Here is a 27806-nt window from a genome sequence, read left to right as displayed (position 1 = left end):
GGAGCCCAAAAAAACAAAGTCTGACACTGTTTCCACTGTTTTCCCTATAACAGCCCCTAATACAGAGAATGTACTCACTAAATATTGTTGAATCAACAATTATCTTTGCTCTTAGGCAGTAAAATAAAAATATGCTGCTTACTTAGTTTTTTAACACACAAAGCTAAAAAGTGAAGTAAATGTTCCATATAATATCACCTTTCTCGTAACTAGTTTATTTATGCATAGCACAATTTTCCCCCACAGTAAAAAAGTGTGCTAAATATACCATTTTGTAACTTTCTTCACCTAACACTGTATTAGTATGATGGTATTTTATCGTATGGGCTTCCCTGGTGGCTCAGTGGTAAAGAACCCACCTGCCAATGCAGGAGATGTGGTTGGGTCCCTGATTTGGGAAGATCCCCTGGAGGAGGAAATGGCACCATACTCCAGTATTCTTGCCTGGGAGATCCCATGGACAGAGGAGCCTGGTGGGCGTCAGTACATGGGGTTGCAAAGAATCAGATATGACTTAGCAACTGAACAGTAGCAATTTTATTGTACAAGTAATATTTATAATATAACTAGTCCCATCTTGATAGATAATGTGATTTGAGTTGTATAGATTCAGAATCACTGATCTGCAATTTCAAAATCTAAACTTCTAATAATAAAAGGTGCTTCAGTCCCTCTTTCCCTCCTTCTCTTGATAACCCAAGTCAGTGTCAATATATCCCTACGTCTCATTGAAATGTATTAATGTTTGACTGTCTGGTGTTCTCCAGATCCAGCAAGGTGATCGTGGTGAGCCACGTGACCTAACATGTGCTCTATGTGTGAGCTCAGTCGCTCAGTCGTGTCCGACTCTCTGCAGCCCCATGGACTCTAGCCCACCAGGCTCCTCTGTCCATGCGATTCTTCAGGCAAGAGTACTGGAGTGGGTTGCCATTTCCTTCTCCAGGGGATCTTCCTAACCTCGAACCTGGGTCTCTTGCATTGCAGGTAAATTCATTATGTCTGAGTCACTGGAGAAGCCCACAACAAAGTGAAACTCCACCAAATAACAGGAAAAAGATTTTCAAAAGTGCTTAAATACACAGGCTTCCTAAAACATTTGTGGTGCACAAAATTTACCAACATTCACCCAGAGGGCTTGGAGATTTGCTAAATGACTGGCTGGTTTTCTTTTGCGAGAGAATGAGTGACATCCATTATATGGAAATTTATAAAGTGGTCTTCACCCTTCTTGGGAATAAACCCTGCAGAAGATATCACACTTCAGTACAGTGAAGTCTGTTTTTGAAAGTTGAACACTACGTAAAGACTAATTTAATTGTGTGTTTACTTCAAGTTAGGATTGTAACATCCAAAAATGGTTACTGGTAGGCTTTCTCTACAGCAGCAATACTGCAGACTTGTCCAAATGCAAAATTCTAAACATATACTTTAAAAAAAAATTTATTTGGCTGTACCAGGGTTTAGTTGCAGCATTTAAACTTTTAGTTGCAACATGTGAGATCTAGTTCCCTGACCAGGAATCAAACCTGGCTCCCCTGCATTGGGAGCACAGAGTCTTAGCTACTCGACCACCAGGGAAGTCCCTAAACATATGTTTTTTATTGCAGTTAATTGAGGCTGAGTGAAGACATGAAATAAAGATTTCAGTAGATAAATATTTCTGTGAAAAGAACAGCAACAACTATACATGGTTTCCAGTACTTTTGGCTATTGCTATAAAATGACACATTGGTAATGAAAATATTTCTAAATGTGAACTATACACAGATGTAGGAAGGGAAAATAATCTCATACTCCTACCACTTAAACAGCCATTCTTAATATTTTAGTGTACTTGTGCTCTGACTTTTCTGTAGATGCATTTTTTGCATACTTGAAATTATACAAAACAAAATACCTTTTTAAAGGACAGAAGCACATTTTCCCTGTTGACACATGCACATTTTCCCTGTTAACTCTGTCAATACTCTTTTATAGTTAAAATACCATTAGCATTTTTATGATTATTTGTTATTTTTGTTCAGTTGTTAAGTTGTATCCAACTCTTTGTGACCCCATGGACTGAAGCATTCCAGGCTTCCTTCCTTCACCATCTCCTGGAGTTTTCTCAAATCCATGTCCATTGAGTCAGTGATGCTATCTAACCAACAATGATTAATATGGAAAATTAGAAAATACAGTCTACAATAAAGAAAAAAGTTAAAATCACCCATAAATTCATTAAGCAGTATTAATATATGTTATATTTTCTTCAGAGTTTTAAAAATATATATGTAACATACATCTTTACATTGCTGAAATCATATTGTATTTTGCTCATCATTAAAATCTTAAACATAATATTTATAAACTGAGAATACAGTTGTATCTTTTAATAGATATATGGGTAAATACTTTTGTCACAGAAAATTTGGAGAAAGTAGGCAAGTAGCAGAGGAAAAGAAATTAATTGGTAAGTCCCACAACCAACATTAACACCTTACGTTCTTTAGGGTGTATTTATTAGCTTGTTTTTTTTTTAAATGTCATATATTTAAACTTTTATGGAAATAAAAATATGATGCTGTTTTTTAAACAGAAAGTATAATGTATTTCAGTCATGTCTGACTTTGCAACCCCATGGACTGAGGCTTTGGGTTTTTCCAGGCAAGAATACTAAAGTGGGTTACCATGACCCTCTCCAGGGGATCTTCCCGACCCAGGGATTGAACCCTCTCTCCCGCACTGCAGACAGACGTTTTACTGTCTGAGCCACCAGGGGAGCCCTAATGTGTTTCTTGGATCCTTCAAAATGTCTGCTGTAGACATTTAGATTGCTTTAATGTTTAACCAAATATATTTTTGGATAATATTTTCTTCTGTATTTAAAACTGTTCCAAGATAAATTCTCAGTAGTAGTTAATATGTCAAGAAGTGTAAGCATTTTTAAAACTCATGTGCTTAAAAAGAGAGAGGTTTTCATAAAAATTGTATAATTTATTATCCTTATTGTATTTTTTATGCTTCTTTCTGATTACAGCTTAAATTACATTTTAATAGGCTTTGTTTCAAGGTAACTTTCCAGTGTTCTTATCCATGGCTTACAATAGAGTAGAAGCTTGTGTATTTAATCTGTCAGTGAGACATTCTGTAGGAAGTTTCTGTTATTAGTAATTGGGAGACATTTAGTCACAGGAATTCTTTTCTTAGGATTTGTCAGAGTAGGTGTAGAAAATAAGGAAATGAACTCTGGCTATGAGATGGAGCCTCAGAATTTTATCTTCTACTTCTGTTTCCTTTCCTGACCACTCTTCACTCACTGCATGGATAAACCAGCAGAAATCATTCTCTGTTTCTCTTGTCTCTTTCTGAGTTCTTCTAGTGGCTTTTGAAGGTGTACTTCAGGGGCTGGGTTCATCAAATCACCTGCCCTTATTGCAAAGATTGTGGAAATGAAAAGCCGATTTAATATGCAAAGAAAGAAAGGTGAAAGCCAAGGCCCTTTGTGAAAGCCTTAATTAAATAGATCTTCATAATTAAAGGATTTTACATGTACTTGTAGTGAATCTAGCTATAATGAATAATATAGCCAGATATAGATACAATATAGATCATATAAATACATGCTCAGTCAGTCAGTCAGTTCAGTCGCTCAGTCATGTCTGACTCTTTGCGACCCCATGAATCACAACACGCCAGGCCTCCCTGTCCATCACCAACTCCCAGAGTTCACTCAAACTCATGTCCATCGAGTCGGTGATGCCATCCAGCCATCTCATTCTCTGTCATCCCCTTCTCCTCCTGCCCCCGATCCCTCCCAGCATCAGAGTCTTTACCAGTGAGTCAACTCTTTGCATGAGGTGGCCAAAGTATTGGAGTTTCAGCTACAGCATCAGTCCTTCCAGTGAACACCCAAGACTGATCTCCTTTAGAATGGACAGTTTGGATCTCCTTGCAGTCCAAGGGACTCTCAAGAGTCTTCTCCAACACCACAGTTCAAAAGCATCAATTCTTCGGCGATCAGCTTTCTTCACATCCATACATGACCACTGGAACAACCATAGTCTTGACTAGACGGACCTTGGTTGGCAAAGTAATGTCTCTGCTTTTTAATATGCTATCTAGGTTGGTCATAACTTTCCTTCCAAGAAGTAAGCGTCTTTTAATTTCATGGCTGCAGTCAGCATCCGCAGTGATTTTGGAGCCCAAAAAATAAAGTCATCCACTGTTTCCACTGTTTCCCCATCTATTTCCCATGAAGTGATGGGACCAGATGCCATGATCTTCGTTTTCTGAATGTTGAGCTTCAAGCCAACCTTTTCACTCTCCTCTTTCACTTTCATCAAGAGGCTTTTGAGTTGCTCTTCACTTTCTGCCATAAGGGTGGTGTCATCTGCATATATATGCTACACTTATATTTTTGTTTATTTACATATGATAACTAACCATTTCTGCTAAATAGAATGAATATCTGATTGTTTCATATATTGACTCAATTGTGGTTGTATTTACTATTGCTTGGGGCTTCCCAGGTGGCTTGGGCTTCCCAAGTGGCTCCGGCTTCCCTTGTGGCTCAGTTGGTAAAGAATCCGCCTGTAATGTGGGAGACCTGGGTTCGATCCCTGGGTTGGGAAGATCCCCTGGAGGAGGGAAAGGCTACCCACTCCAGTATTGTGGCCTGGAGAATCCCATGGACAGAGGAGACTGGCAGGCTACAGTTGGTGGGGTTGCAAAGAGTTGAACACGACTGAGCGTCTGACACTTTCACTTATCTTTCTTTACTATTGCTCGGACAGAAACGTTTCAGTAAAGGCAGTCCACGTACTTTCAAAGTTTAACAGTGTCAACCCCCCTTCACCTGCCATCCCTACCACACTTTTGGTTTTCTGTCCAACTCCTTGGAGCTCTCCTGGTTTTAATGGAAGGGACTGATGTTCACTCACCTCCCGTGCCACTCTGCACTCCCCAAGCTGTAAGTGCCCTTTTATGGGACATACACGGGCCCCTAGAAGGCATTTGAGTCAGCTCTGATATCTGTACTTTTCTCTATTGTCTTTCTCTTTTCAGGGTTCCTTGTAAAAACTCGGACTCATTTTCTTGTATCTTTCTTTCCAAACTCTTTTCTCTCTTTTTCTAATAACCTCCTGGAGGGACAGCTTGGGTATATTAGAACAAAATTTCTCGTGTTATGGTATTTCTAAGAGAAATACAAAATAGAACTGTGTATTCTGTTCCGGATTTTTGTTCAAGGGAAACGGGCAGTTGGCTAAGGGTTAAGGGTCACTACAAAACCAATGGTATATAGATAATCACTCAGATACGGTCTTTATCATACCAACAGCCACCTACGCTTTGTGGTAGAGGGTTCAAGCTCCATACAGGGGACATTTAGTAGAGCAGGCAACAGAAGACACATTTGTTGATGAGACTTTGCAACTTTGCAACTTTTACCTCTGAACAGCCTCATTTTCCTTAACAGACCATGTCTAGTGGCAGTTACTCTGAATATCCAAGTATTTACTAATATTTCCTAAAATAATATTTAAATGCTGTGATGTATAAACCAAATTTCTTTTTACTTTCTTCAAGTGAGTTTTTTTAATATGCAAACTTTCTGGTGAAAATTAAAGAAATGAACATTTTGTGACAGTCTCTTCTTTTCCTTATTAGGATAAGTAAAAATTCAATAAATAAATATTTTAGCGATCTATTTCAAATCCCAATTTTAACTTGTATTCCTCAAACTTGTTAAAAGTGGCATTGTTAGACTCAGGATTTTCATCTTTTAAGTTACTCTTGCTGCCTTTTCTCCACGTGTGCCTTTCCTTGTGTTGGAGTTATTTGCAGAAACCAAAGCCAAGGTTGGAAACATTGGTCAAATAAGTGCTTTTGAGCAAGAAATAATTTATTGAAATACAGCATAGTAGTTTAAGTTCTGGAAGCCAAGTGTAGTGACCTTAATGGCTTTGGAGAAAGTATTACTTTTTATAGCCTCATACCATTTGAAAGCAGTGGCTTATTCGGCCACTCATGCAAAAGAACCTTTTGTGGTTGGCATAAGAGAATGAGAAATGGAGGCTTTATACAGACTTCTCTTGGCTCTTCCATGCCTGCTTTCCTCTCCTACTTTTTCCTTTCCTTATATGAAACTGTGCTCTGCCTTGAGGATACCAGACGGGCTGCAGCACAGAACTTGAAGAGCTGTCTAGCCTTCTTGCTCTCTTTGCCTTCTGCCAAAGCCTGGAGAATACCACACCCCAACTGCAGCAAATAGATGGGACTAACCTGCTGAGGGTGCAGACTTTAGAACCTCCCTTTTCCTTCATTTTTCAGTGTTTTAATTCTTGCTAACAGGAAGTGTTCCCCTTCATCTCTGAGGTTGTTTTAAGCTATTTCTTGTTTTGTTGACACAGTGCACTCAGCAGAAATATAGTAACAAGGAACCCATTGTATTTTAAATGCATATTAAAATGTCTGATTCTAGACTTTAGACCTCTACAAGGAAATTGTGTTCAAGTGTACCTAGGTGCCGTTTCTACAGCAGCCCTGGGGATTGAGTAAGCTTCCTGTTCTTAGGCATTTGCCTCTGTTTACAACTATAAAATGTGCTAACCGCAGCCCCAGGTTAAAGGTTTGTTCTGAAGTCTCCCCTTTGCCTCCACCCTAGAGCAGGATTATTTAACTTCTTCCTATAGTTTCTTGCTTAAAGATGACTTCACTCAAATCTCCGAGTGCTAAGATTTTCTTCTAATGTATTCATAAACATCAAGCAAAGTTCCAAGATATCAGTTTTTTTAATACTTATTTAAATAGCCTGTTAATTATTTTATGCAAACTTTTTCAAATTGTATAAAACAGACACCAAGTTTGGTCACGAGTTGGTAAAAAGAGAAATCAAAAGGTATATTTTAAAATAATCTGAAAGGCATGTAGTAAAGGAGCTTTATTAAAGGAAAGAGTTATGAAATTTTGAAGAAACTGTTATTTTTTTTCTTCTTATGGTTTTCCTAGAGTAAGAGACTACATTTCCAAATCTAGAAAGTTTGTTGTTGTTGATGTTGACGAAGAAATATGCTGTTGACTTTGACTGTGATCTATTTATTTATTTAGAATGAGATCTCTAATATGGTTTAGAAAATGTATATTTTAGAGAGTGTAAGGTTAAGCTGTTAGACCCAGCTTTTCCTTTGCTCCCAGACCAGCCACTGTTAGAAGAAAATGTAAGTTCCACTCTCTTTTGAAAATATTAAATGGAATGTGGGTTTTTTTTTTTATGATTTTTAGAAACCTCTCACTTGAGTAGGTAATCTGTACAGACTCCTACTACAGAATAATAATTATTAAAACCTACGGGAATCAGTTTCTAGGTGTGTAAATCTTTGGGGTATATACGGAAGCTAGAGTTGAAGAAGCAGATAATTACCACTGTTGTTCAGTTAGGCTGTTAGAGTTAACCGTTCTGATAAAGCCCCCAGGGTGTTTCTACTAAACCGGTGCCTGTGACTTCTGTTTGACCATTAAACAGGGAGCAGGTGGTACCAGTTAGCGCAGAATAATTCTCTGACCAAACACCTCTTGGACAGGTTGCTCGGAAATTAATAGAATCACGGTTCAGGTTGTTAAAGGTACGAATGTCTGTTTAAATTATCAGGAAGGTCTTTTGCTTGCCTGCTGCAGTAGATGTAAGCATTTTACCACAAATACCATACTTCAACCCTCTTTACTTATTCTCCAGGGTCCTAGGTTTATCATGCCGGCTGTAAATACATAAAGGGGTGGGAAGTAGAAGTTTCCTGCCTTGTTCTTTCTTCTAAACCCTGCAAACACGCAGGCAAAGGAGGGAGAACCCACCTGGAAAGCCCACCCACCCTCACCCTCCAGAAATTCTCTGAACTCCTAGATGTATCAGGAATGGAGGTGGGGAAAGGGGCTTGGGGCAGACATCATCCAGTATTTGGGAAAAACATGTGTTCCCCGACTCTACCTCTTAACTCTGAGAACCTCTGATTTAGAGTATATCCCCAAGAAATGGAAAGGATTATTTAAAATATTCCCTAGCTTTGGGCCTTGTTTACAGCCCTCTTCTGTCTTCAGGGTCTCGTCTGTCTGTCTGTCTGATCGCTTATCTAATCTGTCCGTCAACTTGCTCATTCCTTTATTAATGCGTTTGGTCATTCATTTCCCTTGTTACCACGTGTTCTGCAATGTGCCACGGATTGTTAAAATCGTCTTTCCCTGGGACTCCACCTCTAAGATTCCTCTCCTGGAATTGGATCTAGTCTTTGGAGTTCTCCAGCCATAAATAAAAAGATGAACAAGAAATAGAAGACAAGATTGAAAACATCCTATGGAACACTTTGCAGAGCAGATTTTAGTGAAGGCACTTTATGCTATCAAAGTTGGTGACATCAGAAACAGTTACTGCTGGCTTAATAGGCCTGCCTATTTCCCTGATTTAAATCTGTCACTATTATACAGATGTGGGACCTGTAAGGGTCTGGCAAGGATGCCTTTCCATGTCACTTTTGTTGGGAAAGTATTTCACAAATATACATGATCATTTTTTTAAAAAAAATAAATAGTGGGTCTTCTTTTCAGTTTTCAAGAACTTGTTAGTAAAAATATGTAACAAATTTTATGGGCATTTCTGAAATAGAATGCCATGACTCATGAGGCACCCTTGTTTCTGTAATCATACTAACTAACGCCTATCCGTTTTAGGCAGGAGGAGTTTTACAAGTAAATTAAGCTCTAAGAATGTTAGTAAGGAGAAGCGAAGATGTCTTGGTCTCTGAAAAAGCTTTTATAGGCATAAAATTTCTTAGCTAAACTGGGATCCTCTTAACATAGCAATATATCTATATTATAAATTTAATATAGTGGTGTGTTTGTTACAGTAATTATAAGGGAAATATGGGTAACAGGGAAGTACTTCACAGGCTCCTCCCCTCTCCCCTGAAGAGAGGTGATTTATAGATTTAATTTTTTTCTAAGTTTATATTTTTTCAAAATTATAAAGATTTTAAAATACCTATATTATCTGGAGACTTTCCTATGTGTTTATGCATCTCTCCTTTTTTTTAAAAAAAAGCTTGTAATTGATTATCTCGATCTTTTTCACTGACTATATTGTTGACCTCTGTGACAGAACAGGGACTCCTGAGATCGAGTTCCTGGTTCAGATCTGAGCTCTGCCACTTCCTACCTGTCTGAACCTTGAGCATTTCACATGATCTCAATTTATTTTCTTTGAAATATTTCCTGGGACTTCCCTGGTGGTCCCACGGCTGAGGAAACCGCCTTGCAGTGCAGGGTAGGTTCGGTAGGTTCGATCTCTGGTCAGGGAACTAAGATCCCACGTGCCCTGGAGCAACAAGCCAGCATGCTGCCTGTGCACTCTGGAGCCCCCGTGCCGCAACCCCTGAGCCTGCCTGCCATCACTAGAGAGTCGGTGTGCCGTGCTGAAAGATCCTGAGTGATGCAAGGGAGAGCTGTGTGCCACAACTAAGATCCAACACAGCTAAATAAATAAATATTAAATAAAATATTTCCTAATGTTGTCCTAAGGATTAATTATATAATACCCAAAGCACAGTACCTGGCACATATTTGAAAACTATTATATTGTGTCCATTTTATTCTGCAGCTTGACTTTTTCATGGCTTTATAGTGACAATTGGTTTTTTTTTTTTCTTTTTTAAATCTTATTTATTGATTGATTTCCATGCCAGGTCTTGGTTGCCACATGGGCTACTCTCTAATTGTTGTGTTCAGGCTTCTCACTGTGGTGGCTTCTCTTGTCGAGTGCAGGCTCTAGGGTGCGCAGGCTTCAGTAGTTGCCCATGTGAGCTCAGTAGTTGCAGCTCCCAGGCTCCAGCGTACAAGCTCAGTAATTGTGGGGCAGGGCCTTAGTTGCTCTGCAGCATGTGGGATCTTCCAGGATCAGGGATCGAACCTGTGTCTCTTATATTGGAAGGCAGCCTCTTTACACTGAACCACCAGGGAAGCCCCTGGGTTTTCTTTTTTAAGGGCTGGTAAAGCTTTAGTCTTTTCCAGTGAGTCAACTCTTCGCATGAGGTGGCCAAAGTATTGGAGTTCAGCTTTAGCATCAGTCCTTCCAATTCACCAGTCACATCCACAACTGGGTATTGTTTTTGCTTTGGCTCCATCCGTTCATTCTTCCTGGATTTATTTCTCCACTGATCTCCAGTAGCATACTGGGCACCTACTGGTTGGTGACGGACAGGGAGGCCTGGCGTGCTGTGATTCATGGGGTTGCAAAGAGTCAGACATGACTGAGCAACTGAACTGAAAGCTTTAGTAGTCTGTTAAGAAACTCGTCAGCTCTTTTGTTTCCATTGATCGTTCAACTCTGTTTCAAGACCTTGTTTTTCTTAAGCCTTTAAGCAACATCTAAATCTCTTTCATTCATAATTGCAGTTTGTGGATGTTAGCAACACATTCTCTTTGGTCAGTGTTTAACCTCTATCTTCAACAGATTACATCTTTTTAAACATTGAAACCCACATAGAGACTTTAATAAGATGCTGGGAAAGGTTGGGGGCGGGAGGAGAAGGGGATGACGGAGAATGAGATGGCTGGATGGCATCACCGACTCTGTGGACATGAGTTTGAGTGTACTCCGGGAGTTGGTGATGGACAGGGAGGCCTGGCGTGCTGTGATTCATGGGGTCGCGGAGAGTCGGACACGACTGAGTGACTGATCTGATCTGATCTGATCTGTTCTGACACATTTCAGTCCTTCCAATGAACACCCAGGATTGATCTCCTTTAGAATGGACTGCTTGGATCTCCTTGCAGTCCAAGGGACTCTCAAGAGTCTTCTCCAACACCACAGTTCAAAAGCATCAATTCTTCAGCAATCAGCTTTCTTCACAGTCCAACTGTCACATCCATACATGACCACGGGAAAAACCATAGCCTTGACTAGACGGACCTTGGTTGGCAAAGTAATGTCTCTGCTTTTTAATATACTGTCTAGGTTGGTCATAACTTTTCTTCCAAGGAGTAAGTGTCTTTTAATTTCCTGGCTGCAATCAGCATCTGCAGTGATTTTGGAGCCCAAAAAAATAAAGTCTGACACTGTTTCCACTCTTTCCCCATCTATTTCCTATGAAGTGATGGGACCAGATGCCATGATCTTAGTTTTCTGAATGTTGAGCTTCAAGCTAACCTTTTCACTCTCCTCTTTCACTTTCATCAAGAGGCTTTTGAGTTCCTCTTCACTTTCTGCCATAAGGGTGGTGTCATCTGCACATCTGAGGTTATTGGTATTTCTCCCAGCAATCTTGATTCCAGCTTGTGCTTCTTCCAGCCCAGCGTTCCTCATGATGTACTCTGCATAGAAGTTAAATAAGCAGGGTGACAATATACAACCTTGACGTACTCCTTTTCCTATTTGGAACAAATCTGTTGTTCCATGTACAGTTCTAACTATTGCTTCCTGACCTATATACCGGTTTCTCAAGAGGCAGGTCAGGTGGTCTGGTATTCCCATCTCTTTCAGAGTGTTCCACAGTTTATTGTGATCCACACAGTCAAAGGCTTTGGCATAGTCAAGTAAGCAGAAATAGATGTTTTTCTGGAACTCTCTTGCTTTCTCCATGATCCAGCGGATGTTGGCTATTTGATCTCTGGTTCCTCTGCCTTTTCTACAACCTGCTTGAACATCTGGGAGTTCACGGTTCACATATTGCTGAAGCCTGGCTTGGAGAATTTTGAGCATGACTTTACTAGCGTGTGAGATGAGTGCAATTGTGCGGTAGTTTGAGCATTCTTTGGCATTGCCTTTCTTTGGGATTGGGATGAAGACTGACCTTTTCCATTTAATACATTTAATACATCTTATCTTTTTAACCACTTCAAATGTACAACCAGGTCAATATACAACTTTAACAAGCAAAGTGCTTCTTAGCCTGTTGACTGGAGCTCATGACTGTGCTTAGTCTCCTCTGTGGAATGCTGGCTGTGAGCCTCAGATCGGAACTGGGAGTGAGTCATGAGCCTCACACTTGAACCTTTTCTTCAAGCCTTGAACCTCTGTCATGTTACTCCTTTTCCATTTTTGGTATACAATAACCTCTGATAGGAATTACTGAGGCAAGAATACTGAAATGGCTTGCCATGCTCTCCTGCAGGGGATCTTCCCATCCCAGGGATCAAACCCAGGTCCCCAGCATCGCGGGCAGATTCTTTACCATCTGAGCCACCAGGGAAGCTCAGTAATTCTGGAGTGGGTAGCCTATCCCTTCTCCAGGCGATCTTCTCAACCTAGGAATCGAACTGGGGTCTCCTGCATTATAGGCAGATTCTTTATCATCTGAACTACCAGGGAAGCCCTCTGCACTTATCCAGATCTAAATCTGTACTTAATTTGATACTGCATCCTTCTTATATAGTATGTATATACTTGTCTCACAGTTTTGTAGTTACTATATCCAAATACAGTATGTTAAGTATATTATGATGGCTGTAATTTATTTAACTCCCCATTGTTGGATATTAGAGTGTTTCCAATTTCTGCTTATAAATGTATTGAAGGCATACTTATAGAAATATTTTATGTACATCCTTATTTCCTTGGAATAAATTCCCAAAATAGAATAACTGGGTGCCATTGCCCCAATATTAGTTGTGTAATGCAATATTTACTGGTACAAAGTTTCTGCTGCTCCCATTTTTACTCTTTGATGAACCATAGAATCATTTTGTCAAATTACAGGAAAAATACTATAGGGATTATTAAGAGAAAGTGATTAATGTATTTTAATATGGTAAGATCAAACTCTTTATGGTATAATAGAGGCAAAATAAAACATATAAGCAAAATTATGTATTTTCTTATAATTTGACAGAAAGATCCTGAAGTTCCCTTAGGGATGAAAAGTATAGGATTTTTTTTTCTACTAGATATTAGAACACATATTACACAGCTAAAATTGTGATACTGGCATTGAAAGAGCATAGCTGTGTATATATATACTTTTGTTCCTACTGTTGAGTGCTTTCTCTCCCCCACATCAAGTGGATACTGAATTTTATCAGTGCCTTTTAAACATCACTCAAGATGATCATATCTTTTTGGTTTACATTTCTTTGTATTTAGTAAAACACAAATTACAGTTATTTCCTAATTTGCAAGCTTGTATTTCTGGAGTAAATCATACTTTGTTCTTAAAGAAAAAAAAAAAAGCCCTAGCAAAGCAGTGTTACTGTACTAACTGTTTCTGAGCTTTGCACTTGCCTTCAAAAGCAAGATTAGTCTATAGGGATCTTAAACTTTTAAATATTATCTAGACTAACTTGCAGTATTTTGCAATGTAAGAAGACTTGGAAAGCTTTTCATCTGTTGTGCTCTGGCAGAGTATACCCTAAACAAATGACCTAGTGGGGTTGCCAGCCTCAGAAGGAAGTGCTGTGGCTTTTGTCACTTTCCAGATACTTGCAGGTAGGAAAACCTCGCCGTGGGAATGAGTATGTTGTAATGATCATCGTGATGATGAACATTGCATCCCAAGATTGGTTGACACATGATGATGTGCTTTGTATATTTAATCTTCTTAATGAAACCCCAAGGAAAACATCAATCCTGCTACTAATGACAGTAAACGGGCTTTGTACTCACAGAGTGCTCTTCCTCCCAGGAGCACAAAGCTCTTTATGATTAATTATTTCAGTCATTCTCACACTTGTCCCAGTAGGTAGATAGCTGAATGCTTTCTCTTTAAAATTAAAAAAAAAAAAAAGGCAACTATTTTCTTCTGTTCTACATTCTATGTTCCAGAATTAGGTAACTACCTTTTAAAGACCATCTGTATGTCTACTAGAGTGGACCTGGGTTTCAAAATTACAAGCTTCTTTCCCCTACAAACATCAGACTCAGAGCAGTTGTGGAGTAGTAGAGTTGGATGGAATTTGGGTGATAGTTTGGCAGGATGCTATGAGTGATGTAGCCTGAAGCTGGCAAAAAGAAACAAGCGATGGCTGACTTAGTGCTTTGGTACCTCCATTAGAAGTAGTTGTCCATGGTGTTGATGGTTTGTTTTGAAAATACCTTACTGAGTCACCTCTTCGTCATATCTACTCTTCCCACAACACTGAGCCAGGGCAGTGCAGAGAGTCTCTGTCAGACCTATTTCTTACTCTGCTCTGATGCCTTAGTATCTGGAGGCTTTTCCCAGGGCCAGGAGAAAGGTGAGGGGCCTGAAATTTTGGGTAATAGCTCTTAGCGGATCTCCATCTCCTAGCGATCCTCCTGGCCTTACTAGGCTAACTTTCTTCTTGCTTCCCCTTCCTCGGAAATGGACGGTCCCTTTCTGTGGACACATCTTTGGGGACACAGCTAGAGCTGTATTCTGATCTGGCCATCCACCTCCTCCTCCTTCTTCTTGCAACATGCCAGTCAGTCTTCAAAGTTTCATCACTTCAGTTCTGCCTCTTCAATTAGACTTTGAGCTCTTTGGGTGTCATGCTGGTTGGCGTGGATGGTTTTTTTAACTTCTTTTTATTTGCCCCTACATATCCCTCAGTGTCGGGACATTAAGCTGCACAATAAACATTTCTGGTAGATCTGTTTGCATTCACAACTGTCAACAAACGCTGCCTGTCCATACTGTCTGTGCCATTTTAGCTTTCTTTCCTTGTTCTTTCGTTAAATAAAAGCTTGGCTGTCTTCACTTTGAGTTTTTCCTCCTCCCAATTTCCACCCTGAGGTTACCCTGAAAGGGAGGTATTTAAAATGCAAAGGATTGTGCTTAAGTTGTGCAGTGTCCTCTGCGTGGGTACTAATTATGAGGTTTGGAAACCTCTTCAGGTGGCTGGGACCTACAGCAGGATGAAAATACTGCTTTCCTAAATTGGGAACAGCTGGGTCTGTATTGCCGGCCCATATAAAAGAGGTGGTGCTGGCGCTCTGTGCTGTGGAGGGAAGTCTCTACTCTTTGGAGCCTGTGGAGCTTCAAGCAGAGAGCACCTTTCGTCCCTGGTGTCCTAGTGGGTGAGTTCTCTGAGCTGGTCCTCTGGGTGCTCGCTTCTGTCGTCAGGTAGAAATTATGGTGGTTGCATGGAGATGTTCTCAGTTACTAATTCACTATGTTGGTTGTGGTAAATTCTTTTCTTCTTCCAGAAACCAGTAGAATTTGCTCCCTAAATGAGACATAGTTAGGAAGGCTTTGGTATCTTTTCACTGTTTTATTTTTTAGGCTGTCAGCGTTCCTTCTGTATGGTGTGAATCTCTGACTGTAAAAGGATAAACAGAGTTAGTACCATTTAAAATATCTTGAATATGTTCTGAAAAGTAGTCACTTAAAGATTCCAGTTTTTTACTATGAAAATAGAAAATCTACAAATTCAGAGAGTGACAATTATCCCATACATGTAAGCAACTCATCACAGTTTTTTATTCTTTAAGATTCATAGAGAAGATGCAGTCTTAGGAAGGAATGATATGATCTCTGGGGAGGTTCTGGCTTATTGTGACTTCATGGTTAGCAACAAGTGATAGTGTCTGATGAAGTGTTTGCAATGCTGGGTCCTGACTTTTATTTAAAGAAATTTAATAGGAATTGTTTATTAGAATGTTCCTATTTATACTGAAATCGGCTCAAAAAGAGAAGAATTCCGAGATGAAACAATTCAGTGTTTTATAAATAAACTCCATCTCAGCAGCTTTTAACTATGTTCTGACGATATATTTATAAAGCAAATGGCTTTGGTATTTATTTCCTTATTTTGTAATGTTTTTGTTTTGGATGCTTGGCAAGTGGACAAGCATGGTTTCTGAACAGACTTCTGTTTTGTTTTTCCAGGTGGGATAGTAACATCTTTGGGGGAAAGAAAATTGGCTTCCTTTCCTGAAAGTGGTAAACGTATAGCAGATGATGGCCCTGGAGGAACGCTAGAGAGATGGAGACCATCTATGTTTTGTACTAGGAAACAAGATCATTCTTAAGAGTCCATGTTGATCTTGGAAATAGAAGGATTAGAAAAAATCGAGTTTTCGCAAAGAACAAGAACTTTAACATCTCCTTTTTGACCTGAAGACCAGAGGACAATGGATATCATAGAGACAGCAAAACTCGAGGAACATATGGAAAACCAAACCAATGATCCTGCAAACACTTACACGAGACCTGCTGAGCCTGTCGAAGAAGAGAACAAAAATGGCAGCAGTAAACCTAAGAGCTTGTCCAATGGGTTGCGGAAGGGTGCCAAAAAGTACCCAGACTATATCCAAATTGCTATGCCCACAGAATCGAGGAACAAATTTCCCCTCGAGTGGTGGAAAACGGGCATTGCTTTCGTGTACGCTCTTTTCAACCTTGTCTTGACCACTGTCATGATCACGGTTGTGCACGAGAGGGTCCCTCCCAAGGAACTCAACCCTCCACTCCCAGACAAGTTTTTTGATTACATAGATCGGGTGAAATGGGCATTTTCTGTATCAGAAATAAATGGGATTATATTAGTTGGATTATGGATCACCCAGTGGCTCTTTTTGAGATACAAGTAAGTAAAGTCTAACATGTTTTGGGGGTTTGCCGTGGGAGTTTATATTTAAGTGAGTAGATGTGTGATCAAAATGCTCTTTCTTGGTTTTATCTGATAACTTCAGTCTTATCCAGGCACTTGATGAAAAGAAGAGATAGAAAGATCTACAACCTTGAGTATATACAGTAATTATTCCATCAGCATTTATTGAGCAACTGTATGGAAGTGGCAGGTGTGTGTGAAGGTGCAGAAGTGCTGTGGTGGATGACTCAAAGCTTGTAAATTTAAGGTGCAGTTCTGATTTCAAGCAACTTGGCACTGTGGTATTTGCATGATACATTAAGAGGCTTGGAAAGGAATACATTCACTTCATCATGCTTGTGTTATTCTAGGCTCTTGACAGGTGGGGAAAGTAGTTGGCTGTTACTCAGAATGTGATGACTATATTGGTCTACAGTCAATCACAACAGGCTTTGAGGTTTGCTTCTCTTCAAGAGTTCTCAGATTTTACATTTCTTTTCCATTTGCCTATTAACAATTCAACCACAAGAGGTTGCTTAATAAACTGCATTTAGACCTGGGTCCATGCAGTTTGGGTTTTACATACCTGTAGTAAACATACCTTCTAGTTTCCTCACGCCATCACAAAGGAACATCTAGATAACTGGCTTCAGTCTTCCCTTTTTAGAATAGCAGAAATCAGGAAGTGTAGTAAGCCAGGTACTTTTGCTCTGAAGACACTTAAAAATAGGGCATAGCTCTGAAGTGGTTATTTCTGTTTCCCTGTGAATTCAGAGTGCTAGCCCATTTTAAAAAACGTGGGGGGGGGGCCTCAGTTCCTCTTTTCTTCTCAGACATCATTCAGATGTCTTTTCTCTGCTAAGATTCTAGTAATTAAGTCACAAATATAAATTTGATCAAAACGTTGCCCACAAACAAGGCTTTTGAAAGTATAATATATGCTACTGTATTCAGTACACTTCAGAGTCAAATAGGATTTCAGTGTTAATGCCACAAGATCATTTTTTGAAGAGGGAATTTATGCTGTATTATTTTTTCAATTGGTTGTTGCTTTGAGATTTGAAGAGTTCAGTCTATCTTTGCTAGAGAGTTCTACATCAAGTTTGCAGTTTTGAAGATTTGTTCCACAAACTGAAGTCATTTCTGAGCATTTTCTTGTAAATAAAATCTCTCTCTCAATATGTATAAGTGAATCACATAGCTGTCAATTGTCTTAGAACTTTTTACAGAAGGTGTTAGTTATGACATGCTTCTTGCTAAAAGCTAAAAAACTTTTAGCATTTTTCTTTTCAGTGTCTGGAATTGACACAATATAAGAGAGACTGCTCAGGCCAAAGGTATTTGCTCTCTTTTATTTTAGGGCAAAATTTTATTTGTATATGTCCGTGAAAATAGAAATGATCCAGGGTCTGGTTAGCAGCTGGCTTCTATCCTGAAGTACCGTCTTGGTGTGTTTGAATGTTCATCCAGAGGATTGTTGTTACCTGCCTCTCCATGGCCATCTTCGGTTTTACCACATCAAAACTTGTAGTCACACAAGCCAGCCACTCATTTTAATAGCATCCACTGTTTTGGTCACAGTCCACCAGCAAAAACTTGCTGGGGGAAATCGCACTCATTTTCCTTTTTCAGGTAGAGGTGGATCTAACATTTTAGTAACTGGTGGAGTAATTTTTATAACTTGTTTTCACATTCCAGCTGAATAAAAAATTCTACTTGTACTCGCACTCTCTCACTTAAGAGCACCTTCAAAGTGATGGGGGAAAAATAATTGGCAATAGTTCTTAAACTAAATAAGACTGCAGAGTGCATATTTCACCTCGAAGTTCATTTTCTGTTCTGAGTACTGCTGAACTGTGAATACTGGAGCGAATATAATTGACTCATAATCATTCCTGCTTATTATTTGACCTTGTCTAACAGCATGGAGCACAATTCAGCACTCCTTTTGAGCCTGGGGTTGAATCAAAGGGAGAATAGTTTTTTACTTAACCAAATAGAGACAGTCAGCAATGTTTATCACCTGTTCCTTTTCAGTACTAGAAAAGGCAATGCTAGAATAGTAAGCCTTTGAAAGAAATGCCTTGCAACAAATAAATGCTTTCATCAACTAGTCAAGGTGGTTTTTCTATATATATTTTGACACCAGAAACCCTGGAATCTTCTTAAAATAGCTCTTGGAGACAGACAGCTAAAATTATATTTGTACATAATTCTTTAAATTAAAAGTCCCGACAGTTACCTGAATTAGACCTTGATCCACAGCAGACTGCAGTCTCAGAGAAAACTTAAAATATGCCGCATACCTGGAACTGTCTGTTTTTCCAAAGGTCTTTGATCAGTACTGGTTTGGGAAGTTTGAGAGCGCTGGAAATGGGGCACCTGGAATAATATATTTTATGTACTAGGAAAGTTACAGCTAGTAATTCTAAGGACTTTGTGGGTCTCACCCATGTCTTAATCCCCAGAGCCCAGAGTTTATAGACCCATCTCTGACTGCACAGCAGAGCCATCTTCATAACTCTTTTTTTTATTTTTTAAAAAAATATTTATTTGGCTGTCCTGGGTCTTAGTTGTGGCATACAGGCACTTTAGTTGCAGAAGGTGGGATCTAGTTCCCTGATCAAGGATCGAACCCAGGCCCCCTGGGGCAAGGGAGCAGGGAGTCTTAGCCCCTGGGCCACTAGGGGAGTCCAATCTTTAGAACTTCCCATGCCCATTCAGGAACCCATGAGGCAGTGGTGCAGACAGGCAAAGCCTTTCCCTTTGGAGACAGTGTGCTCAGAGCCAGCTTCTAGGAACCACTGCCTTAGACTAAGGACTCAGAGGGCAGAGGACAGGACTAATGTTAGTCAAGACAGCTGTCTCCACCAAAACATACAAAGTGAAAAAGGACTTGCGGATTTTTTTATTTTTTTGGCCTCTTTTGATCAAGAATGCATAAAAAAAGGGTGAAATTTACAGCTTCACTCTTAAATATCCTTAAATGCACGATGACCCTTTGACCATCTTCAAAATATAATTCTCTAAAAATCTCTATAGTCACAGACAAAATAGTTCATGCCTAAGTTGTCAGAATATTTTTGGATGGTCCCCAAATAACCCTTGCTTATATAACTTAGGTTAAATGAGTTGTCCCATTTCCCTATGTGCCCAATTATGTAGTATCACCTTAGCTCATTACTAAATTCCTTTGTGACCGTGGCTCGCTTATACCTCTGCTGTGTTCCCGAGAGAGGGCTTATTAATGCAGTGGGTTGACTGACAACATAGAGAGGTTCATTGAATTCTCTGGCAGAGAGTGCTTTTTTAAGGAGTGGTGGTGGTTTAACCTTTAAACTACTTGAACTCACCAGAGACTCATCACACCTTTGGGGCCCAACCCACCTAGATTGATCACAGTATGTGAATCTTTTTAATTCCGAAAACTGCAGATATTTTTTATTCTGTTAAACATTATTTTATATTGCCTTTAGGATCACAAAGCCCCAGTAAACCTATTTCTTCCCCATCCCTCTTTTTCCCTTAGGTCAATAGTGGGGCGCAGATTCTTTTTTATCATTGGAACTTTATACCTATATCGCTGTATCACAATGTATGTCACTACCCTCCCGGTGCCTGGAATGCATTTCCAGTGTGCTCCAAAGGTAAGCCCCTCCGGATTACCCTTTCGAAGGCGTTGAGCAGTGAGTGAGTGCCTGCTCTCTGTTACCCTTCCTCCTAGACACACTCGTATGTGTGAACTGAAATCTAGCATGTTTTCTGCTTTGCTTTCGATTTTGCGAGAGGAGCAATGAAAATGTGGTAACAAAATGTATCTCTTTGTGCATAAAACTTCTATTTTCTGCTATCCGGAAGTTACTGCCGAATTTTGGACTCTGCTTTATTGCCTTCTCATTTTCTCATTCATCCAATCATTTTGAAAGTATTAAGTTCCTGCTGTATCCCAGGCACTGTATAATAGCAATGACCAAAATGAAGTTCTCCTCTGAGAATGTATATTCTTATGGAAGGATGGCAATGAATAAATAAAGTCATAACTTGTTACGTGGTGGTAGGTCAAGTAGCTGTCAGTTGGAGAACAATAAAGCTGAGTAAAGGTGAAAGGTACTGTGAGGGTAGGTACTATTTTATATAGGCTTCCCCCCTGGCTCAGTGGTATAGAATCTGCCTGCTAATGCAGGAGACGTAGGTTCCATCACTGGGTTGGGAAGATCCCGGGAAGAAGGAAATGGGCACTCACTCCAGCATTTTTGCCCGGGAAATCCCATGGACAGAGGAGCCTGGTGGGCTACAGTCCATAGGATCGCAAAGAGTCAGACATGACTAAGCAACTAAAACACAGCAACACTATTTCAAAGAGTGGTCAGGAAAACTTCAATAAGAAAGCTTTTAGACAACCAGGCTTAGGGAGTGAGCCATGTGGATGAGGTGAGAACTCCAGGACAAGGAAATAACTGCCATGGTGCATTCCGGAAAAGCAGGGAGACCTGTGTGGCTGAACAGAGTTGTGAAAAGTTGAGATGATGCAGCCACATATTTCGCGGGACCTTTAGCCCATTGTAGGAACTTGAACCTTGGTGGTGACTGTGGAAGTGAGAAGTCATTCCATTTGGGATATATTTTGAAGGTGGAGCAAACAGGATATACTAATAAGTTGGACGTGGGTTTAAGAGAAAGAAATCAAGGATGAACTCCAACTTTTTAGTAACTGGAAAGATAGAGTGGCCTTTTGCTCAGATTGTTCTTATTCATTTGCCAAGTCGTGTCTATCTCATTGAGACCCCATGGACTGCAGCACTCCAGGCTTCCTTGTCCTTCACCATCTCCCAGATTGCTCAAACTCATGTCCATCGAGTTGGTGATGCCATCCAACCATCTCATCCTCTGTCACCTGCTTCTCCTCCTACCTTCAATCTTTTCCAGCATCAGGGTCTTTTCCAACGAGTCAACTCTTCACATCAAGTGGTCAAAGTATTGGAGCTTCGGCTTCAGTATCAATCCTTCCAATGAATATTCAGAGTGGATTTCCTTTAGGATTGACTGGTTTGATCTGTTTACAGTCCAAGAGAATCTCAAGAGTCTTCTCCAACACCACAGTTCAAAAGCATCAGTTCTTTCCCACTCAGCCTTCTTTCTGGTCCAACTGTCACATCTGTACCTGACCTACTAGAAAAACTATAGTTTTGACTATACAGACCCTTGTCGTCAAAGTGATGTCTCTGCTTTTTAATATGCTAAGTTTGTAATAACTTTCCTTCCAAGGAGCAAGTATGTTTTAATTTCATTGCTGTAGTCACTGTCTGCAGTGATTTTGGAGCCCAAGAAAGTAAAATCTGTCACTGCTTCCACTTTTTCTGCTTCTATATGCCATGAAGTGATGGGACCAGATGCCATGGTCTTAGTTTTTTGAATGTTGAGTTTTAAGGCAGCTTTTTCATTCTCCTCTTTCACCCTCATCAAGAGGCTCTTTAATCCCTCTTCACTTTCTGCCATTAGACTGTTATCATCTGCATATCTGAGGTTGTTGATATCTCTCCCAGCAATCTTGATTCTAGCTTGTGATTCATCCAGCCCGGCATTTCACATAATGTGCTTTGCATATAAGTTAAATAAGTAGGGTGACAATATACAGCCTGATGTACTCCTTTCCCAATTTTGAAGCTGTCCATTGTTTCATGTCCAGTTCTAACTGTTGCTTCTTGATCATCATACAGGTTTCTGAGGGAACAGATAAGATAGGTAAGGTGGTATGGTATTTCCATATCTTTAAGCATTTTCCACAGTTTGTTTTGATCCACACAGTCAAAAGCTTTATCATAGTCAATGAAGCGAAAGTGGATGTTTTTCTAGAATTCCCTTGCTTTCTCTGTGATCCAACAAATGTTGGCAATTTGATCTCTGGTTCCTCTGCCTTTTCTTTCTAAACCCGGCTTGTATTTCTGGAAGTTCTTGGTTCACATACTGCTGAAGCCTAGCTTGGAGGATTTTGACCATTACATTGCTAGTGTGTGGAATGAGTGCAATTGTTTGATAGTTTGAACACTCTTTGCCATTGCTGTTCTTCGAGATTGGCATGAAAACTGACCTTTCCCAGTCCTGTGCCGCTGCTCAGTTTTCCAGATTTGCTGACATATTGAGTACAGCACTTTAACAGCATCATCTTTTAGTATTTTAAACAGCTCAGATGGAATTCTGTCATGTCCACTAGCTTTGTTCATAGTAATGCTTTCTAAGGCCCACTTGACTTCACACTCCAGGATGTTTGGCTCTAGGTTAGTGAATCACACCATTGTGATTATCTGGGTCATTAAGATGTTTTTTGTATAGTTCTTCTGTGTGTTCTTGCCACCTTTTCTTAACCTCTTCTGCTTCTGTTAGATCCTTACCATTTTGTCCTTTATTGCGCCTACCCTTGCATTAAATGTTCCTTTGTTATCTCCAGTTTTTGTAAAGAGATCTCTAGTCTTTCCCATTCTACTGTTTTCCTCTCTTTGCATTGTTCATTGAAGAAAGCCTTCTTATCTCTCCTTGCTGTTCTCTGGAACTTTGCATTTAGTTGGGTATGTCTTTCCCCTTCTCCCTTACCTTTTGCTTCTCTTCTTTCTTCAGCCATTTTTAAATTCTCTTCAGACAACCACTTTGCCTTCTTACATTTCTTTTTCTCTAGGATAGTTTTGGTCACCGCCTCCTATACAGTGTTACAAACTTCTGTCCATAGTTCTTCAGGTATTCTATCTACCAGATCTAATCCCTCAAATCTATTTGTCACCTCCACTGTATAATCACAAGGGGTTTGATTTAGTTACTACCTGAATGGCCTAGTGGTTTTCCCTACTTTCTTCCATTTAAGTCTGAATTTTTCAATAAGGAACCAATGATCTGAGCCACAGTCAGCTCCAGGTCTTGTTTTTGCTGACTGTGTAGAGCTTCTCCATTTTTGTCTGCAAAGAATGTAATCAGTCTGATATCTGTATTTACCACCTGGTGATGTTCCTGTGCAATTGAGCATTCTTTGGCATTGCCTTTCTTTGGGATTGGAATGAAGACTGACCTTTTCCAGTCCTGTGGCCACTGCTGAGTTTTCCAAATTTGCTGGCATATTTAGTGCAGCACTTTCACAGCATCATCTTTCAGCATTTGAAATAGCTCAACTGGGATTCCATCACCTCCACTAGCTTTGTTCATAGTGATGCTTTCTAAGGCCCACTTGACTTCACATTCCAAGATGTCTGGCTCTAGGTCAGTGATCACGTTATCATGACTATCTTGGTTGTGAAGATCTTTTCTGTACAGTTCTTCTGTGTATTCTTGCCACCTCTTCTTAATATCTTCTGCTTCTGTTAGGTCCATACCATTTCTGTCCTTTATCGAGCCCATCTTTGCATGAAATGTTCCCTTGGAATCTCTAATTTTCTTGAAGAGATCTCTTGTTTTTCCTATTCTGTTGTTTTCCTCTATTTCTTTGCGTTGATCGCTGAGGAAGGCTTTCTTATCTCTCCTTGCTATTCTTTGGAACTCTGCATTCAGATGCTTATATCTTTCCCTTTCTCCTTTGCTTTTCGCTTCTCTTCTTTTCACAGCTATTTGTAAGGCCTCCTCAGACAGCCATTTTGCTTTTTTGCATTTCTTTTCCATGGGGATGGTCTTGGTCCCTGTCTCCTGTACAATGTCACAAACCTCCGTCCAGAGTTCATCAGGCACTCTATCAGATCCAGTCCCTTAAATCTATTTCTCACTTCCACTGTATCATGCTCAAAATTCTCCAAGCCAGGTTTCAGCAATATGTGAACCGTGAACTCCCAGATGTTCAAGCAGGTTTTAGAAAAGGCAGAGGCACCAGAGATCAAATTGCCAACATCCGCTGGATCATGGAGAAAGCAAGAGAGTTCCAGAAAACCATCTATTTCTGATTCATTGACTATGCCAAAGCCTTTGACTGTGTGGATCACAATAAACTGTGGAACATTCTGAAAGAGATGGGAATCCCAGACCACCTGACCTGCCTCTTGAGAAACCTGTATGCAGGTCAGGAAGCAACAGTCAGAACTGTACATGGAACAACAGACTGGTTCCAAATATGAAAAGGAGTACGCCAAGGCTGTATATTGTCACCCTGCTTATTTAACTTATATGCAGAGTACATCATGAGGAACGCTGGGCTGGAAGAAGCACAAGCTGGAATCAAGATTGCTGGGAGAAATATCAATAACCTTAGATATGCAGATGACACCACCCTTATGGCAGAAAGTGAAGAGGAACTCAAAAGCCTCTTGATAAAAGTGAGAGAGGAGAGTGAAAAGGTTGGCTTGAAGCTCAACATTCAGAAAACGAAGATCATGGCATCTGGTCCCATCAATTCATGGGAAATAGATGGGGAAACAGTGGAAACAGTGTCAGACTTTATTTTTTTGGGCTCCAAAATTACTGCAGGTGCTGATTGCAGCCATGAAATTAAAAGACGCTTACTCCTTGGAAGGAAAGTTATGACCAACCTAGATAGTATATTAAAAAGCAGAGACATTACTTTGCCAACCAAGGTCCGTCTAGTCAAGGCTATGGTTTTTCCCGTGGTCATGTATGGATGTGAGAGTTGGACAGTGAAGATAGCTGATCGCTGAAGAATTGATGCTTTTGAACTGTGGTGTTGGAGAAGACTCTCGAGAGTCCCTTGGACTGCAAGGAGATCCAACCTGTCCATTCTAAAGGAGATCAATCCTGGGTGTTCATTGAAAGGACTGATGCTAAAGCTGAAACTCCAATACTTTGGCCACCTCATGCGACAAGTTGACTCACTGGAAAAGACTGATGCTGGGAAAGGTTGGGGGCGGGAGGAGAAGGGGACGACAGTAAATGAGGTGGCTGGATAGCATCACCGACTCTGTGGACATGAGTTTGAGTGAACTCCGGGAGCTGGTGATGGACAGGGAGGCCTGGTGTGCTGTGATTCATGGGGTCGCGGAGAGTCGGACACAACTGAGCGACTGAACTGAACTGAACTGATATCCCTGTGGGGAGTCGTCTCTTGTGTTGTTGGACAAAGGTGTCTGTTATGACTAGTGTGTTGTTCTCTTGACAGAACTCTGTTAGCCTTTGCCCTGCTTCATTTCATACTCCAAGGTCAAACTTGCTTGTTACTCCGAGTATATCTTTACTTTCTATTTTTGCATTCTAATCCCCTATGATGAAAAGGACATATATTTTTTTGGTGTTTGTGCTAGAAGGTCTTGTAAGTCTTCATAGAACCATTCAGCTTTAGCTTCTTTGGCTTCAGTGGTTGGGGCATAGACTTGGATTACTGTTACGTTGAATGATTTGCCTTGGAAATGATCGGAGATTCTGTTGTTTTTGAGACTGCACCCAAGTACTGCATTTTGGACTCTTCTGTTCACTGAGAGGGCAGCTCCCTTTCTTCTGCAAGATTCTTGTCCGCAGTGGTAGATATAATGGTCATCTGAGTTACATTCACCCATTTACTGAGACAGAGTATCAGAGTGGATACTGAGACCGCTGCAAGCAGGATTTATAGTTTCTCCAGGTAGAGTCATTTCTCACGAGAGCTGTTACTCATCTTAGACTCCAGTGTGCCCTGGTTTATAAAAAAGGAAACGTGCAAATCATGTGCTTTCTGGGCAAGGGAGTAAAGCCTAACATTTTTCACTGAACACTAAGCAGATGTCCAAGGTGGAGGGAAAAAAATAGAGTTCTAAAGAAGTCAACAGTCTCCTTCACCAAATATAGGTGTGGTTTGAGAAGCTCTAATTTTCTAAAGCCATCAAGGCAGAAAGTGTATGTAATTAAAACAGTGTACATATTGAATTTAAACATTGGCTGATTTTTAGTGAAACTAATTTAAGGCATGGGAGAAGTTCAGAAGCATAATAAACACTTCTAAGGGGTTATTGTGGTGGGTTAAATGAGGAAATGGCCACAGGAGAGAAGGCCAGCCCATCCTAGTAAAAAGTGTGATTTACAGGGATGAATTGCTATGATTACAGAAAGAAGTAAATTAGAGATTATCTTCTATGGAAAACATACAATTTTCAGAAGCCACAAGGGCAAATGTTGCTGCTGAATAACTGAGCTGGAAAGACTCACAAGGGAGCTCTCGGGACATCCTTGCTAATCAGCCCCTGTGTTCAGTTGTCAAGACCCAGAACCTCTTTCTGAAGCCTCAGCAGGCTGTGGGTGCCTAGACTGTGGCTCAGTAAAGCAAACACACATCAGTTTGTCTGACTAGAGATGACGTGGTTTGACAGAACAGGAAGCAGAATTGCTTTTTAAATGTGGTCCAGCCTCCGGCTTCCAGTGCTCCTCAGATTTGTGGTTACAAAACTGTTAGATAATATACCTGTCTCCTTTGTTGCTGACTCTGTAGGATGCCCTTAGTGACTGAGAGCAATGACAGAACTGTGTGTACTGAAACCACTTGCTCTGGAAGGATGTCTGACTGGTCATTGATGCCTGACGTCACTTGTTACTCACCGCGTGTGATCACAGAAGCCACTGCAGTGAAAGGACCTCGGTAGAATTGTTGACTTGCAGTTTTCTGGCTGCCTTCCTTCCTTCTCCACCCTAGGGTCTAAGTCCTTAGGTTATGATTTGCTTCATCCCGCCCACCCAAACTTTGGTTTGCAGGCACAAAGTCTGCGTTCTGACAATTGTGTTTAGATGGATGTTGACCTAGTTATTAGGACTCGCATGAAATGCTTTAGGTTTTCAAATCCTTCTTTCCACAGGAATGTTGGGCTGGCACAGCTTTCCTTTTCCCGAGAAAGCTGCCATTTCATCCTTGCTGTAGAGGTCCAGAGGACCTCTTCTCTTCTAAACTGAAGGGAATGTATCAATGGGAAGGTTTCTGGTTTGGCAGCAGCCAAGTTGATCTCTTTTGTACCTATTTTTGTGGGAAGTGGTGTGTGGAGGTCACAGATGGAGGGACCCTTGAGAACACTGAGCTCTGTCTGTTTTGGCTGTGATGATCAATGCTTCTCTTTCTGTTCTTTTACATCTTCAACTCTATATCCAGAAATAGCATAGAATGGTATAAAAAATGAGGAAATTAAGAGGAACTAGAATTTTAAGTGGTGTATGATGGAGGTCCCAATGAAATAGAACAGATCTAGGGCTTCCCTGGTGACTCAGAAGGTAAAATATCTACCTGCAATGCAGGAGGCCTAGGTTCAATCCCTAGGTCAGGAGGATCTCCTGGAGAAGGGAGTGGCTTCCCACTCTAGTATTCTTGCCTGGAGAATCCCGTGGACAGAGGAGCCTGGCAGGCTACAGTCCATGGGGTCGCA

At 40.4% G+C, this 27806-nt stretch overlaps 1 protein-coding gene across 4 annotated transcripts in view; it reads left to right on the top strand.

The window, feature by feature from the left end:
- SGMS2 (sphingomyelin synthase 2) overlaps positions 1–27806 on the top strand; it is a 98754-nt gene that overhangs the window by 55350 nt on the left and 15598 nt on the right. For 2 of the 4 annotated variants that reach the window (XM_055435310.2, XM_055435312.2), the window contains exons 3-4: positions 15807–16506; positions 20039–20156. In XM_055435310.2, coding sequence (XP_055291285.1) covers positions 16052–16506; positions 20039–20156 — 573 coding nt within the window. In that variant the 5' untranslated portion in view covers positions 15807–16051. Of the gene's footprint in view, positions 1–792; positions 985–14030; positions 14996–15806; positions 16507–20038; positions 20157–27806 lie in introns of those variants that run through there. The other 2 variants (XM_055435311.2, XM_055435309.2) reach the window with 2 other exon arrangements.

The sequence above is a fragment of the Moschus berezovskii genome, chromosome 5 (genome assembly GCF_049115385.1).
Source record: "Moschus berezovskii isolate FMDL1 chromosome 5, NW_MosBer_1.0, whole genome shotgun sequence".
NCBI lineage: Eukaryota > Metazoa > Chordata > Mammalia > Artiodactyla > Moschidae > Moschus > Moschus berezovskii.
Note: the sequence above shows the minus strand (reverse complement) of the source record. Positions and strands in the feature narration are given on the sequence as shown.